This window comes from Corythoichthys intestinalis, chromosome 13 (genome assembly GCF_030265065.1).
Source record: "Corythoichthys intestinalis isolate RoL2023-P3 chromosome 13, ASM3026506v1, whole genome shotgun sequence".
Lineage (NCBI taxonomy): Eukaryota > Metazoa > Chordata > Actinopteri > Syngnathiformes > Syngnathidae > Corythoichthys > Corythoichthys intestinalis.
This window is the reverse complement of record NC_080407.1, coordinates 9,125,769-9,143,951: the sequence shown is the minus strand read 5'-3', so window position 1 is coordinate 9,143,951 and position 18,183 is coordinate 9,125,769. Positions and strand designations below refer to the sequence as shown.

At 39.5% G+C, this 18,183-nt stretch overlaps 2 protein-coding genes across 6 annotated transcripts in view; one reads left to right on the top strand and one right to left on the bottom strand.

Annotated features, from left to right (window-relative positions):
- Positions 1-10,518, top strand: part of podxl (podocalyxin-like) — a 29,782-nt gene extending 19,264 nt beyond the window's left edge. The window contains exons 3-8 of the mRNA XM_057855280.1: positions 11-216; positions 292-315; positions 3,259-3,391; positions 3,465-3,508; positions 3,603-3,722; positions 7,876-10,518. Of these exons, the coding sequence (XP_057711263.1) occupies positions 11-216; positions 292-315; positions 3,259-3,391; positions 3,465-3,508; positions 3,603-3,722; positions 7,876-8,070 (722 nt within the window). The 3' untranslated portion in view covers positions 8,071-10,518. The remainder of the gene's footprint in view (positions 1-10; positions 217-291; positions 316-3,258; positions 3,392-3,464; positions 3,509-3,602; positions 3,723-7,875) is intronic.
- Positions 10,262-18,183, bottom strand: part of mkln1 (muskelin 1, intracellular mediator containing kelch motifs) — a 233,566-nt gene continuing 225,644 nt past the window's right edge. For 4 of the 5 annotated variants that reach the window (XM_057855275.1, XM_057855278.1, XM_057855276.1 and 1 more), the window contains 6 exons: positions 16,816-16,963; positions 16,416-16,530; positions 16,134-16,273; positions 12,317-12,419; positions 12,179-12,233; positions 10,263-12,102 (listed from right to left, as the gene is read on the bottom strand). In XM_057855275.1, coding sequence (XP_057711258.1) covers positions 11,981-12,102; positions 12,179-12,233; positions 12,317-12,419; positions 16,134-16,273; positions 16,416-16,530; positions 16,816-16,963 — 683 coding nt within the window. In that variant the 3' untranslated portion in view covers positions 10,263-11,980. Of the gene's footprint in view, positions 12,103-12,178; positions 12,234-12,316; positions 12,420-16,133; positions 16,274-16,415; positions 16,531-16,815; positions 16,964-18,183 lie in introns of all 5 variants that reach the window. The other variant, XM_057855274.1, reaches the window with a different exon arrangement.

Here is an 18,183-nt window from a genome sequence, read left to right as displayed (position 1 = left end):
TTGACCACAGTGCAAACCTCAGCGACAATCACCCAACAGATGGTGACCGCAGGGACCACGAAACTGACTGGGAGCGAAAAGATCACCACAGGGTTGTCCGTTCTGGCATCACTTTCCCCCTCAACTATTGCGACCACCACTGCAACCCCTACTGTTTCATCGTCACAAACCACTATGAAAATCACAATTACCGAATCTTATCCCAAAAAATTCTCGGTAAGTTACAGTAGAATCAAAATAATTAGTGAATTATCTTTGATTCATGTTATATTGTGTTGTTTGTTTGTCTAGTACTCGCTGAACAACGGACAAGAGGTAAGGACTGCCCTTTGAGCATCCTAGACTTCCTATGTGCAAGGGCGTAGGTTTGCATAGGGATGGTAGGGACAAAAAACTACCAACTTTTCAGGAGGTTCAAATTGTCCCCACCAACTTTTGAGCAATCTTATTTGCATTAGATAATGTGTTCAGTTATATAGGTCATTTAGATTGTCTTCCCATATGTTGTAACGATAGAATCGACCCTACCGTTTTTTAGCTTCTAATAGTTTTTTTTTTCTAAATAATATGGGACCTTAATGGAAAAAAAGAGAAAAATTCAACCTTCAATACAAGTGCATTTATTCAGTCGAGAAAAAATCCCACATAAAGAAATAATTATTTGACATCAAATAATGTGTGTCACAATTATTAGCACCCCTGGCGTTAATACTTTGTACAACCCCCTTTTGCCAACAAAACAGCACCTAATCTTCTCCTATAATGTTTCACAAGATGGGAAAAGACAGAAAGAGGGATCTTCAACCATTCCTCTTTGCAGAATCTCTCTAAATCATCGAGAGACCTGGGTCCTCTCCTCTGTACTCTCCTCTTCAGCTCACCCCACAGGTTTTCAATGGGGTTGAGGTCTGGGGACTGAGATGGCCATGGGAGGAGCTTAATTTTGTGTCTGGTGAACCATTTCTGTGCAGATTTGGCCATATGTTTAGGGTCATTGTCTTGCTGAAAGACCCAGTGACGAGCCATCTTCAAGTTTCGGGCAGAGGGCAACAGATTTTGATTTAAAATTTCCTGGTATTTCAAAGCATTCATTATGCCATGCACCCTAACAAGGTTCCCAGGGCCTTTGGAAGCGAAACAGCCCCACAGCGTCACTGACCCACCCCCATACTTCACAGTGGGTATGAGGTGCTTTTCAGCTTGCGCATCTTTCGTGGCATGCCAGACCCACTTAGAGTGTTTGTTGCCAAAAAGCTCAATCTTGGTCTCATCTGACCAAAGCACACGGTCCCAGTTGAAGCTCCAATACCGCTTGACGAACTCCACACGTTTGCGTTTATGATTGTGAGTGAGGAAATGTTTTCTCAGTGCATGCCTCCCAAACAGCTTGTTGGCATGTAGACAGCACCTCATACCCCCTGTGAAGTAAGGGGGTGGGTCAGTGATGCAGCCCTGACCGCCTTTCATCCAATCTGTTTATTCTTATTAATGTCCCGTCCCCAGCAAAATGCATGTACATGCAGGTTATGCTGTTACAGTGCCTTGCAAAAGTATTCGGCCCCCTTGAACCTTGCAACCTTTCGCCACATTTCAGGCTTCAAACATAAATATATAAAATTTTAATTTTTTGTCAAGAATCAACAACAAGTGGGACACAATCGTGAAGTGGAACAAAATTTATTGGATAATTTAAATTTTTTTAACAAATAAAAAACTGAAAAGTGGGGCGTGCAATAATATTCGGCCGCCTTGCGTTAATACTTTGTAGCGCCACCTTTTGCTCCAATTACAGCTGCAAGTCGCTTGGGGTATGTTTCTTTCAGTTTTACACATTGAGAGACTGACATTCTTGCCCATTCTTCCTTGCAAAACAGCTCGAGCTCAGTGAGGTTGGATGGAGAGCGTTTGTGAACAGCAGTCTTCAGCTCTTTCCACAGATTCTCGATTGGATTCAGGTCTGGACTTTGACTTGGCCATTCTAACACCTGGATACGTTTATTTTTGAACCATTCCATTGTAGATTTGGTTTTATGTTTTGGATCATTGTCCTGTTGGAAGATAAATCTCCGTCCCAGTCTCAGGTCTTGTGCAGATACCAACAGGTTTTCTTCCAGAATGTTCCTGTATTTGGCTGCATCCATCTTCCCGTCAATTTTAACCATCTTCCCTGTCCCTGCTGAAGAAAAGCAGGCCCAAACCACGATGCTGCCACCACCATGTTTGACAGTGGGGATGGTGTGTTCAGGGTGATGAGCTGTGTTGCTTTTACGCCAAACATATCGTTTTGCATTGTGGCCAAAAAGTTCAATTTTGGTTTCATCTGACCAGACCGCCTTCTTCCACATGTTTGGTGTGTCTCCCAGGTGGCTTGTGGCAAACTTTAAACGAGACTTTTTATGGATATCTTTGAGACATGGCTTTCTTCTTGCCACTCTTCCATAAAGGCCAGATTTGTGCAGTGTACGACTGATTGTTGTCCTATGGACAGACTGTCCCACCTCAGCTGTAGATCTCTGCAGTTCATCCAGAGTGATCATGGGCCTCTTGGCTGCATCTCTGATCAGTTTTCTCCTTGTTTGAGAAGAAAGTTTGGAAGGACGGCCGGGTCTTGGTAGATTTGCAGTGGTCTGATGCTCCTTCCATTTCAATATGATGGCTTGCACAGTGCTCCTTGAGATGTTTAAAGCTTGGGAAATCTCTTTGTATCCAAATCCGGCTTTAAACTTCTCCACAACAGTATTTCGGACCTGCCTGGTGTGTTCCTTGGTTTTCATAATGCTCTTTGCACTTTAAATAGAACCCTGAGACTATCACAGGGCAGGTGCATTTATACGGAGACTTGATAACACACAGGTGGATTCTATTATCATCGGTCATTTAGGACAACACTGGATCATTCAGAGATCCTCACTGAACTTCTGGAGTGAGTTTGCTGCACTGAAAGTAAAGGGGCCGAATAATATTGCACGCCCCACTTTTCAGTTTTTTATTTGTTAAAAAAGTTTAAATTATCCAATAAATGTTGTTCCACTTCACGATTGTGTCCCACTTGTTGTTGATTCTTGACAAAAAAATTTAATTTCATATCTTTATGTTTGAAGCCTGAAATGTGGCGAAAGGTTGCAAGATTCAAGGGGGCCGAATACTTTTGCAAGGCACTGTATATCGTCCCTACCAACATTGAGACCAAACCTACGCCCTTGCCTGTGTGTGTGTGTGTGTCACTATGCTGTAACTTTACGGATTTTGCTTGTTTAGAAGGAGGAAGAGAAAGACCTAGCGGAGGTGTGCAGGCGCCTCATGGGCAACCTAAAAGATGGAAACTGCACACTGACATGGCGCCATCATAAAGGCAAACTGATTTTTGACTGTGTGGAAATAAATGGCAAAGGTACTGTAGCCTTCAATCGGATACAATTTGAGGAAAACTAACTATTAAAAAAAAGGTTTCTGTTGTGTTCCAGTGAAAACAGCCCTGGCAACTCAGTATTATGAGGAAATAACAAAGGTGAGGGCTATCAAGTGTTCCGGGCGTGCAAAATTAAGATGGATAAAAAACCCTAACATTTCTTCTCAATTGTTCTTTTGTTGCCCACAACAAGAAACCGACAGATAACAAAACCCTCATTGCTATCTTGGCCTCGTGTGGAGCTTTGCTGATTATGATCATCATCCTGGCCGTGTGCGCATCACACCACCGCAAGCCTTACAGCGAGAACCAGGTACATACGTCGGCCTTTGCGTTAATGGATGCTATCATGCAAGCCTCAGGAAGGGGCCAAATGCTTTAACTTTATGGATAAAAACAGTCCTGATTACTATGTATGAATGTACAAAGCCCCTAAAGGGACATTGACAGATTATTAGTATTTTTTTTAACACTAGAACTACCAAGGGTGGATCAGTTGATACAAATCACTGTCATTACCAGGGAAGGGTCATCTGACTCTAATCAGCATATCTTTTGCGAGCATTGAGGCCCTCATTAGTCATTCCCATTCACACTCTCAAAACCACAGGGTTGGATTGCTCCAATTAGCATTTTGAGTGTTTGCAAGGCAGGGCTGCCTCGGCTTTGTCGGACAGTGGACCCCTCATGCAGGCAATCGGGCGGACAACCTTTTTACAGTATGTACTGTATACTGAAGCTTGTGTTTGCTGTGAGAAAACAGCTGTTTGAGCTGCTGTGGGACGTTCTTTCGTCATTGTCAAGACAAAGTCAAGGTGCTTGATGGTATTTGTCCCAGTTGTTTTAACACTCAATTTTCTAAAATGTAAACAGTCTGGTTTAGCTACAGTTCTGGATGCTAGTCTTAGTTTCATGCCACATGGCCCTCTCATCATTTTTACACTAACCCAGGAGTTAACAAGTCTAGATTTGCAAATATTAAAGATACTAATTGCAGCTATCCAGAGTGAAACCTCCCCCCCTTCACACATAGGCTGCTTGATTGCTTGTTTGAGTGGTCTATTGTTTGACAAAGCAAAGTACCGTATTTTTCGGACTATAAGTCGTTTTTTTTTTTCATAATTTGACTGGGGGTGCGACTTATACTCAGGAGCGACTTATGTGTGAAATTATTAACACATTATATCATTTCACATGTTATTATGGTGTTTTGGAGTGACACTGATGGTTTGGTAAACTTGTTAGCATGTTCTTTATGCTATTATTCTTAAAAGCTATGTTACATTAACATACTGGCCACGTTCGCATTTTGTTGTTCATGCATCATGTAAAATGATCGTACTGTTCATTTATTCAGCATGTTGTTCTTGATTGTATTTTTATTAGGGCTGTCAAAACTATCGCGTTAACGGGCGGTAATTTTTTAAATTAATCACGTTAAAATATTTGACGCAATTAATGCACATGACCCGCTCAGACAGATTTAAATGACAGTACAGTGAAATTCCCACATGTTAATTGTGTTTTATGGAGTTTTGCCGCCCTCTGCTGGTGCTTGGGTGCGACTGATTTTATAGGTTTCAGCACCCATGAGCATTGTGTAAGTAATTATTGACATCAACAATGGCGGGCTACTAGTTTATTTTTTGATTGAAATTTTTACAAATTTTATTAAAACAAAAACATTAAGAGGGGTTTTAATATAAAATTTCTATAACTTGTACTACCATTTATCTTTTAAGGACTACAAGTCTTTCTATCCATGGATCGCTTTAACAGAATGTTAATAATGTTAATGCCATATTGTTGACTTATTGTTATAATAAACAAATACAGTCCCTATGTACTGTATGTTGAATGTATATATCCATCTTGTGTCTTATCTTTCCATTCCAACAATAATTTACAGAAAAATATGGCATATTTTATAGATGGTTTGAATTGCGATTAATTACGATTAATTAATTTTTAAGCTGTAATTAACTCGATTAAAAATTTTAATCGTTTGACAACCCTAATTTTTATTTTAAATTGCCTTTCAAGATGACATATCTGCTCTATGTGTTGGATTTTATCAAGTAAATTTCCCCCAAAAATGCGACTTATACTCCAGTGCGAGTAACAGTATATGTTTTTTTCCTCTTCGTTGGGCATTTTATGGCTGGTGCGACTTATACTCAGGTGCGACTTACTAGTCCGAAAAATACGGTAGTCAGTTTGGTATCAAGGCCATTTGACGCCTGTCTGGGATTTCTTTATAGCCAAAAAAACCCCCAGGGTCTTCAAGTGTTAAACAATTTTGTGGGCATCAGATAGTATATGGTGTGCACCAGATTGTTTCTAGTGTGTTCCGAGACAATGTAATGGTGACGATGTGCAAGTAATGCAGTAATATCTTTATAGTTGAATCCAAGATTAAAGTAAAGCTCAACTAAATCCTGTATTATCATTTTTAACGCGCCGAAAATGCCGGTATCTAATGCGTGTCTGCAGTTTGTGGCCTATAAAAGGGAACCTTCTGGTGCACACCAGATAGTTACTGGTGCACACCAGATTGTTTAAATTTATGTCGATGTCCGTTAAGGGCGCCGTATAAATATGGCGGAAAACACAGACAAAGCTGGAAAAAGCACCCCTCTTTAAAATAAACTGTATTTTAAGCCCCCAAAAAAACTTGTGTATGATAGAACAATTTGTCTATATCCTGCCATAGCGGTTTCATGGCGCATAAAGCCCCCCACACCATTTTTAATTTGTCCGTTTTTCCCTGGAGAGACCCGTTTACAGACACCGTGCAAACGCTTTTGTTTCAACCCAGCCATAAAAGTAAAGTATATTTATTATTCGAAATGTCTATCATTTTTAGCTTAGAATGAAAAAAAAAAAAAAAAAAAAAGCAAAAAATTTTCAATCGCATATTTTATACTTTTTAACTAATGACGTCACAATGAAAAAAATAGTGTCTGTAAATTAGGGGTGCACGATATCTATTTTTTGAAACAGATACCAGTATCGTTAACTTCCTGCTCCTCAAAGCCTATATTGATATCGATAACCGATAATATATAATTTTTTAAATGTATAACCTGAGTTTTTGAACACCTGGAGGTTTAAAAAAAAAAAATTGCGGTGGATTCAACATAGATTTGCCTTTGATCTCGTCAGATTTTTCATAAAGACATGGAACAAAACAGTTCGTTTCACTTCTGCACTGCCCGACAGCCAGCTAAGAATGAATGGACTTCCATAAACCACAAGGCTTGGTCTTTTCTTGCTCTTATGGGAAGACACTTGTCTTAATATTGTGAAAGTAAAACAGAAAAATACACATATTTAATACTCAATAAACAACAAACTGCACAATACACTTATATACACAACTATTATACGTATAGCATAGCACACTAGCTTGAGCGACTAAAGTATTGGCTGGCTTCTATAACACAACTTATTAAGTTCTGTACACATGACCCTTCACCACAGAAGTAAACATATTTTGCACTTCCATATGTAATAGTAAACATAAAATACTTACATATGTTTCCAAGGCGGAAACTTAACAGAAAGTATTCACGACTGTCAATGCTACCGCTAGACACCGCAATGTGTAAGTGATTGAACCAAACTACTGTAACAAAAAATAGGTGCATTGAATTATTCTGACCAGCAGGTGGGAGCAATGCCCCGCAAATGGTCAACTGATTTCCCATACTATTGTGTAAACTGCAAAGCCAGAACAGTACATATTATCGGTCCTAGTATAAATGTTATTAGATTTATTGGGATGTCATAATTCCTATTATCGGACAGATAGTTATCGTGCACCAGTACTGTAAATAGGTCACGGATATCTACCTCATAACTGTTGCTTAATTGTGTTTTTTTTTACCGTCGCATTTTTTCTGATATTTTATATGATAATTGATCCAAAGAAAGAAAAAAATCACGTTTAAAAGAGTAAATACTTGAAAAGAAAATTTGGATCATTCCTTGATGTCTGCGATTTCTGCATCGCGACCCTTGTTATATTACCGTGTTTCACCCATAAAATCCCCAAAAAGTCCCGCTGTGGCCATTCACAGCTGTGTCTTGACACTCGGTGAGACATGCTGAGTTTTTGGTTTGAAATAAGTACGCAGTAATGTCTCGTTAAAATGCTGTCTTTAATCATGCTCTCTCAGGCTCTCACCTTGAGTTCAGGTTTAGTTTTTTTTTTTTTTTTAATGCCCTCCTGTTCAAAATATTTCTTCCCGCAGAAAATTGAGATTTTAAGCTTTCCACTGATTTATCACACATGAATACAGGACAATTTTCAAATTTAGCCAAATTGGGGGTCTCAGAGCAGAATTTCAAGCCACCTGAGTGTTTTCCGGCATTAGCTTTTTAATCATATAGAATGTAGTCATTTTAAAACATCCTAATGAATAAATCTAAACTATCTCCCAATTAAAACAATGACTCACCAGCAACACTTGACCGAGGAGCTCCACACAGTGGAGAACGGGTACCACGACAACCCCACGCTGGAGGTGATGGAGGTGCAGCCGGAGATGCAGGAGAAGAAGCTGGCCCTCAACGGCGAGTTCAACGACGGCTGGATCGTGCCCATCGACAACCTGCTCAAGGACGACATCCCTGACGAGGAGGACACGCACCTGTAGAAACTGAAAATCTGGCACAGATTAAACACACCACCACCAATTAAATGGGACTGTGCAGTGAACTGTGATGGCCGACTTCAACAAAATTGAGGTGACATAATGTGCCTTTACAACAGGGCTTTATATAAATGTTCAGTATACTCTTTGTAGTCGCCATTTTATATATATGAATTATGAGCATTGTTCTATGTCAAGGCACTATTGTAATGATCATATTTAGTCTGACGACAATCAGGCACATAACTATGTGCCATTGACGGTGTTAGACGTCGAATCAATTTTCAAAAAGGATTGGACGTCTATTGCCATCAATGGCAGTGAGCGAGTTCAAACTTGCATACAATTTAAAAGCCCAATTCAAAGCTTTGAATTGTGGAACACTGTAAATATTGACTTGAGCACATTTGCTTCAACATATTCAAATGAAATTAACTCCAACTTCACATTACAGTAATTCTCCACTATTCAGAAAATAGCAAGAACCACCAAAATTGACAACCCTATAAAGATGTCCGATTTCCTAAAATATTTAACATGTACATTTACCTCAAACTATGATCCCAAATGGTTTATCCCTTAGATGCACAAGTTATTGGACCCTACACTCTTCCATAAGTGGGTCAAAAATGACCCATATTAGAACCAATGTGTTTTTATGCCATTTTGGTGAAGAATAATCACTTGTATATTAATTAGTATGACATTTAGGGCCACACAAGAAATAGTTCATGCTTGAAATATCTTTGATTCAATTAAAATTAAAAAAAAAAAAAAAAAAAAATCTTCCTTGTATTTTATTTGGTGAGACAGCGGTGCTAAGCCCTTGTGGAGGCAATGACCGATTTCTAAGGATATTGCGGCTCTGTGTTCTGCCCTGGGTGGGAGGTAATTCTCTCTAGTAAGAGCCCTACCAACTCATTCTATTGGCCATGATTTGGACACTTTTTTCTTCAGAGGACACATAAGTTGAATCTTATGAGTCATATTGATCCTGTTCAGTTGGATTTCAAGGTGGACAACTGCCACTGCCACTTGGACAATAGTCAGGGTCCTCATCATCAGAAATTTCGGACACTTGAGTCCAACCCCGTCACTGCCTCTCCGTCATCCAACATCTGTAGGACAATTTCAGTTGTAAATCTAGCACAAATCCAATTTTTTCGTGTTTTTCTGACTCGACTGAACGGGAAAAGTCGCATAAAAGTGGACCATTTTCCACTTCGATCCAGGTCACTTTCGTATGTGGTTAAAATCCCATGCGGGCGACATTTTTCCAGAATGTGGCTGCGGTCCGAACTGTCAAGTCCCCCACATTGGAATTCATGCTGCAATTAACATCAGCAAAGGGCGAGAGTGCCACAGTAGTGTTGCAGCTGTGCATTAGCTTTAGCGCCTAGCTTGAACGCGGCTTTTGGAGAAGGAGCGGGCTTGACAACAGTCATAAAAAAATAAAATGGGTTGAGAATAAGCCTGACAATGCTCAGTTTTCTCTCTGCTCCAATGCTCCTGCAGGCCAGTTTGCTCAGCGCATCTCCGACTGCGAATTAGAGCGCATGTGTGATATTTGAACAGGCTCAATGTATGCAAAAAAAACCTATGACAAAAAATCGGAAATGTGCATTACGACCTGCGTTATGAACCTAGCCTTAGTTAGCTAGCTAGTTATGGAGCAGGTTAATTTGTTGATAAATAATTAAGAGTCATGAAAGACACACAAAATACTATATGGACATAATACTTACTGTACACGTATCAGCTCTTTCTATTTAAAATAATCTTCTTAAGGGATGTCACTTTTTACATACCTAGTCAGTGTGGTCCACGGTAAATTTATTCCTGACAGACAAAGTTGATAAGAATGAAATATTCCCTTTGGATTCCATAGAAAATGCATGTTGGTCATTTTTGACCGACTTGTGGAAGAGTAGGGTAGTGATACAAAAATGACAATTTCTTCAAATGTATAAAAAGTTAATCAAAAATTTGAATGGCATTATATCAAAAACATGTTTTTGAGGAATACCTGGAATATGAATTGAAAACAATTTTTCATTCCAAAGATATTTCAAGAAAATAACCTCACCGGGTCATTTTTGAACCACTTATGCATTTAAGGGTTAATATTGTATCAGTCATTAAAGAACAATATCCATGCATATCAATAGCTTACAGGTGATGTTATTTAGAAACTTTTTGTTCTGCTTCAGCATACTTTTGTCACTTTCCTATGTGGACAAGTCTTTGCCGCCATCTGGTGGTAACATAAATGTGTGAATTTGCCATAAACTGTTTTGTTTTTGATATTCCACCAAAGTATGTTAGCAGTATTTGTAATGTTTGTATTTATGTTGGGTTTGCAAATAGAAGTGAACAACAGGGGTCTGTCACACTGGAAATTGTAAATTGTCATGTTTTTGTGTGTGCAAATAAAGCTCCCCCCTACACACACATTTCAATTGCATTTGAACAGTTATTCAAAAAACAAAATGTAAGTCGCAATATAAGAAAATCTGAACAAAATACAATCTTTATTCATTATTTACATTACATACAATGCAATACTACAAGGCTTTCTACACATTCCACAGAGAAGTGCTCACAGTCGGACAGTACCACACTGGAAACGCCACAGTTCCACCCAGTGCTCAAGTTAGAGGATGATATGGGACAATGAGAAGGAACTTAAGTAATATTTGGCATTGTTTGAGGGAGGGGGGGTGGACAAAAGGTGCTTTTTACTTTTCAACTAAAGTATTCTGGATAGGTTCCGTTCTCTTCCAGACAAACAGCAACATGAACACCACACTGTTGCAACGCCCAGAACACGACCAGCAGTGTCAATGGAAAAAAAAAACATTTGAGATTATCACTGGCTCCAGTTCCTTAAAGTAACGACAACAAACTGTCATTACAGTGAGTACACGGAATTTTGTAGGCATAAAAGAAAAAAATGGAATACCAGGGCCGCAAAAATGATGTAATGAGAACATTTTTTTTTTAAACAACTATCAATTTACACAGGAATTTTAACATTAACCTAATAAAAAAAAGTTTATTCCCATATTTGAATTGGAGGTTACTGCACAAGCATTTGCAAATGTAACTTTTTTTTCTTCGTAAAACTTTTCACTCATCGTATTTGTTTTCTCATAACACCACAACGTCCCCCGAAATGTTCTCCGTTAAATTTCCCTTCTATGACGCAGCAAACGCAAACAATCAATTCCAAAAGCACAATGCGCATCTTCTCAACTCTTCAAGTGCAAGTGAAAAGCACCAAATAATATTCATCGAGTGTTTTTAGCAGAAGAGTGACGGGGTAGGTGCGGGGAACAAAAAACTTGCGCTTTATTTTCTTACTAATGTTACAAAGCTTTATCTTGTGCTACATTTACACATGAAAACTAAGGGCATAAATGTTATCATTTACACGATAAATTGCTGTTACGCTGGGACTTGGGGGTTATATGACAGCCGAATATTGACATTACATAAAAACTCATCTGAAATATATAAATCCCCCCCCAATTGACTACTGTTACTTAAAGTTTGGACCATCTAAGTTTTGAATTAATTCCCTCAATCACTGGCCATGTCTTAAATAGACATTTTTAAGCTAATTAGCTAGGAGTGTAGATTCAAAAGACTGATGCGAGAGTAAAAAAAAAATATTGGAAAATATTGGCAGTTGGTCATCACCCATACACACCATTCCATTCTCACGCGACAGTGTTGACTAGACATGCTTCAGTTTTCAGGTGGCGGCAGCAGCAGATCATCATGATGTCAAATGGAGAACAAGATAATAGAAATGGGTAGTACCTGATGTAACTTGCTCTCCCCCCACTCCCTCCCTCTGTGCCCTTTGCATTTTTAATTCAGCAGGCGAAGTTGCGGTGATGGCAGGGGGCTAGAGGGTGATGAGGTCCACCAGGTTGCCCTTGGGCGGCGTCATGCTGTCGGGGAAAAAGTTGACGAGCGTGTCGAAAAGCTGCGTGCGTTGGGCGTACGTCTGGTCCACATCAGAGAAACCTGGGGGACGTTTACAAAACTTGCTAATATTCAATATTCTAAGTGCCAAAAGGTGAATTGAGGTTTGGATTATTACCCAGTGGGATGAAGTCATTGCTGGACTTGAACAGAGCTGAGGGGAGAAGCTGGAACTAAAATGAGACATGAATAATGATCATGCTTTAAGCACAACAATTGTCTCTTAAAATATCAACAAAGAAATGAAATATAGTACTTCTTTGGTCTCTTCGGGGTCTGTGTGGTCCACAGTGAGCGATAAATCATCCTGCAGGTATTTGAGTGCGCTCAGTGGTTCGGACTGGGCTTTTTCTTCAAACCTGGTCAAACAAAATGCAGGCATGAAAACGGCTCAGGGGTTAAAAAGGTGAGAAGGGTGTGGCAGAAATATGTTCCGGCAGGGCTGTCCCAAAGAACTAATTTTCTCTCGATTAGTCAGCCGACTATTTCTACGAATAGTCGACTAATACTAATACTAACTTAGCGATGAAATTTTTGTTGACGCTTATTACTTCACAAAAACATTTTGGAACACTTAAATTCTTTATTTAAGTACAAATAAACATGTAAATAACAATAATTAATCACACAAACAATGAGGTCAAATGTTGATAGCATTTACTACTGCAAATAAATGGAATGTAAACGGATTCAGAAGACTGACTTTGCCTTTCCAAGATTATTTAAAACAATTCTTAAAAAATATCTAGCAATATTATTATAGTGTACTACTATATATAATAGTTTCATAATGATTAAAATATTCATTGCCCATCATATTTTTCAAAAAGGGTCATTCCAAAGCTATTCTTAATGTAGAACATGAATTCTGTAGTATTATAGTATTTACATATTATAGTATGAATTCTGAAGTACGGGGGATTAACTCCAGAAATCGTTATTTATAAGAACGCGACGTGCTGTTATTTTGAAATGTACACCGGAAGTATGTTCGCTACAATTGCTAACAGCTTCACACTCCGCAAAACAAAGCACTTTTGGTACCTGCTTGTGGTGTCACTTAGATTTATTTATTTGCAAATGCTGTTAACCAGTGATTTTTAATGTTTGAAGTGTCACCTTTTAACCGCAAGTTTGCATTATGGAGAAGACTGCCAATGTTTAATAGCAGGCTTTTACTTCTAAATGGCGAATTTCGCCGAAAAGTGAGTGATTTCCATGCCTAAAAATGATTCAGAACTATGGGAGTTCCCCCCCAAAAAATCGATTATTAAATGCATCGCGATTCGACACGTGCGATTCGATTACGATTCATAAAGGTCCAAAAACGATGATTTTCCTCCATAACTTTATGACAGCTACTCGTAGCAGAACAAAATTCAAGACACGTCTGCCGCCCGGACATCTTTGACGGACGCACGCACCACGTTATGATGGATGCTGCCGGTTACTGAGCGAGAAATTTACTCCTTTTTAGGGGTGTGACAATATATCAAAATGGTGATTATATTGTGACACTTTGTATCCCAAAAGGTTAGCTATATGCTCCTGCCAAGACTCGAGATATCGTTTTAAAAAGGTGTCACTGTTTAAAAAAACAACAAAAACAAAACAAAAAGGGAACCAACAAGTTGCTACCAAAATCTTCCACCATAATAGTGTCTCAGTTGGTGCTCGACGCCCAATCATTTAGACTGGGAACGTTTGTTCATTCGAAACCAGAGCATTTACAGTTATTCTGTCCCATTTTCAGGGCATTTACTGTTCATTTTGGGGCATTTACAGGTCATTTCCTGTTGAGTTTGAGTCACTGCCTATTGATTCGGGTGATTCCCAGGTCACTTCCTGTTCTGTAACGCAAAATAAACATGAAATGACCCCTAAAATACCCCAAAATCAACAGGAAGTAACTGAAAATCACCAGGTAAATGACCTTAAATGGCCCAAAATGACCTCATTGCCTGCCATTGGCTGCCACTGACGGCCATAGACGTTCAATACGTTAGAAGTGGGTCTACAAGTGATAAACTCATTCCAATTCACAGCAGAAGCTTGTTTTTCTGTTCATTAGTTGTTTGTAGAATATCCTACAATGATTTCCTGACCAATGTATCGATAATCGTTGTATCGCCATATCGTCAGATCATCGTTATCGTGAGCTTTGTATCGCAAATTGTATCGTATTGTGAGGTACCAAGAGGTTCCCACTCCTACTCCTTTTCAATAAATTTGTGTATGAGACAGGCAGACGTTCTGTGCGCAAGTTATTTTTTAGAGCAAGAAGGGAAGACAGTTGCTCCTTGTCTTTCAGATGTCCAGCAGTAGTTTCAAGTCATGTCAATTGAAAAATGTCCAGTGTGTGTTACTAAGACCCGCGTGTGTCTAAAAGAGGTGAGTACACAAACCCTCTTGTACTGTTTAGCCTTTATTGTTGTTGTTTCTGAGATGTTATCAGTTAGTGCCGAGTGCAAAGCTAATTAGCGAATTCGCTAACGTGTATTTCATATGCAGAACGTGTAAAACCATGATTAAGTGGTAACACTGCAAACATGCGAAATAGAACAGAAATATGTGAAAACAAAGTATATTGGTTAAAAGAGGTCTTATTTCTAAAGACACTTTGTTTTCAGAAAATGTGGAATTCATTCCACCTGTGTAAATTTTAGAGGTGTGCAAAATTTCCGATTCTTAGATTATTCGCGATTCGGCCGTGGAAGATTCGAGAACGATTCACAAACATCCAAATTCCGATTATTGAAATATGCCAAGTAAAGCGGAAGTAAAACACACTCAGCGTGCCGTGCGGTCTTCGGGACGCAATGAGGAACGGAGCGAGAGTAGCTAAACATCATGCTTCTCATTACCCGGCCCCTCGGGTAATGCCAATGCTCAACTCACGGCTCTAGCTCAACTCATGCCACGAAATTAAAAAACACAACAACATACCTGACTTCTACCGACAGCTGCTACAAAGTACATCCATATAATGTCACGGCAGATATCATTTATATAGGACTAGATACAATCTTGATTCCGTAGCGTTAGCAGCACATCTACATAAAGCTAGATGCGGGCGTTAGTAAACGGCCGCCATCTTAAAGCAGTACACTTCCCTGCAAGGCTGTTGTAGCGAACCTTCCAAGCGAACCTAATTTACTTTTTATCTAAAATACTCCTAAATCGGTAAAATATTGACTTGAATCTATCTTTAAGATAGTTTTAAAACTTTCACATGTCGAAAGTAGACAAAAGGGAAATTATGGAATAACGGGAGCAATTTTAACAACTTTAACGGTTGATTCACAACATTAAATTAATTTATTGTAGTTTAAAGCTGCTGATACAGAATGGGGACTGGAGTTTTTTATTTACTGTTATTTTTGTATATTTGTTTACTGTTATATGTTAACTGAAATAGTAGTTTGGTTTAGCCTGAGAGTATTTTTGAACAATTTTGGAACTAATTTACAAAACATTAAAAAAAAAAAAAAAAAAAAAAAAAAGGAGGGGGGTGCATCAATAATCGTTCTATAATCGAATTGGAGCCTCTGAATTGTAATCGTAATCGAATTGTTAGGTGCCCTAACATTCCCAGCTCTAGTAAATTTTATTGTATTGTTGAGAGAAATAAGTACTGCCATTAAAATGGTTAATGTTTTTGCACTTTCTTGCAAAAATAAATAAATAAAAAAGCAGCTGAAGGGCATCTTTTTGTTGTATGGACATGTTTCCATCATTCCTGTTGAATCATTAGGATATTTTAAATAAATAATGGACATAATTTGTTTGGCTACTTTATTAATTAGTAATGTACGATGCATTGATAATCGCGATAACTGTGATAACCGTGATCATTGCAATACCGTGATCATCGTTCATTAATCGAATCGTAGCACCCTGAATCGTAATCGAATCGAATCGTGGGGTGGCTAAGATGGCACACACCTATAATCAGAACGCTGCAGTTTTCCCAAATAGTCACTAGGTGGCACTGGAATCTCATTCAAATGTATGTTTTGATCATATAAATTGAGTTGAGATGAACGCAACAGCACACGGTGGCAATCACAGACCTATACTTCCTGATCAGATATCTGCAGTGTCGCAGCAAATACTCCTTGGAGGGCCGACAAAGTTTCAGGGACCAGAAGTCGTCTAGGCGCATTTTGGGAGAGCAAGACTTACCGGGATTGCCACCAAACAAGTAATGCACCTGTGAAAACAAGGCACGCTCACAAACCAGACACATTTTGGAGAATCGACGTACCCGTATGCTGGGATTGATCTACTGGAATTCAAAATGGATCGGACGTCTGGGTTTGACGTCTATTGCCGTCAATGGGTCAAGTCCATACCTTGTGCATCTCGTCATAGACCAGCTGGTGAGCGAAGCGCGGGCATGGCTCCTCTTCCTGCAAGACTTTGGTGGGGTTTTCCTTAACTGCCTGGTCGTTTTTGTACACACAGGACCTTGGACGGCGAGAAAAATAAAAGAGGAAGTATATTAAGGGAACAAAACATAACCCCCTCGTTGGAGAACAACAGGCGCCAAAAGAGTAATGAGCACAGAGCCGCATACAAAGTCTCACTGGTCTGTTTGAATAGGCCCGGGGAGAACAAGAACAGCTAAAATCAATGTGCTGGAACATTGAGGACGGCCTGTTCTTTCCCAACCACTGATTCAAATGCGATGAGTGCCGATACAGGACACACACCGCTGCACCCTAGTCTGCTGCGCGTGATTAGGCGCCGTACCAGTTGTTGCGAGCGATGTCGTAGATCCAGAAAGAGTTGCGCACGTTTTCTTCTCGTTTGTCTTTGTCTTTGCTCAGGCCCGACAGGACGTGGATCTCGTTCAGCTCGGGGTCGATGGTGGCTCTCTGCGTGAAACCGGTCATCGGTACTGTAAGGAAACCACAAGGGGGAAAGTCATCATTATTCAACTCGGGTTCCAATCGAAATTCAACTTTGAGGGGAAAAAAAAAATACCAAGGTGGTCGAGCCTCTGGAAAAAAAGAAAATAACATAACAGTGCGCCGCCATGACAACAAGGCTAGAGTGACTAGAGTGCAAATTCAGCCTCACCAGTCCAAATTTGAACAGTGATTATGTTTCAGGGGGCATTGACGGCAATAGACGTCGAATTCAGCAGTGAATGAGTTCATTGGAATTTGTTAGGATGACTTTTTGCTCAGTTCTGTTGGATGTTCTCTCACTAAGAACCTAAACTAAATGTCAACAATGACTAATGTAAATATTTAGTCAAAAAACACATTTTTAATGACGACAAGATGATAATGTCTTAAAAAACGTGTTTTGGGAGTAAAAAACGTAACGAAACGCATGCCAGTTTTCGTCTGACAAGACAAAAATTTGCAATGGTTTCCGTCACATGTGCACAATTTCTGACATGTGTAGTTAGCGTGTATCGTATCAGTGTCTGGTTGTGTCACTCATGTGACATGCTGCGCCCCCACCAACTGACCAGTGACCTCAGACCACCCTTTCACACACGTAGACACAGTTGGCCAGAGAGTAGATGCAATGTTGCTTTAGCCTTTAAAGCTCTGTGCTGAGTTATCATCCGACAGTAAATATAACTCGTAGTTTAGCATAGCAGTCGCTAACGGCGAGTGTCCTCTTCAACTCAGTTGCTCCCAAAAACGTATAAATACGTTCTATTTTTAATTGTTTCAGTGTCCCAAAAACGTATTTATACGTCTTTTACGTTTTGTTTTGTTTTTTCCACAAGAGACATCTCTAGGTTCTGATGCAACTTGGCTCCAAAGCACAACGCTCAAAATCCATTTTAAAGCAATAAAACTGGGCACTGGAGGGCAGTAGCACATTTGGTAACTCGTATCCGACCATGAAAGGAAATGAATGAAGAAAAATAGTCAGGAAACGGAAGTTGGAAGAAGTAAGAAGCGTGGGAAAAATGTGGAGAACAATGGAAAACACAAGGCAAAAGAAAGATTAAAAAAAATTATGTTGATGAGACAGGACAGGCGGTGATGGGGGAAAAATTTACCCCATCTGCCGATACAGCCGCAGCCACAACAGCATCATCTCTCAGTAGTTGACTGCAGGGGTCGCGTTAACCGAATATTTTCCGTCGTTGAC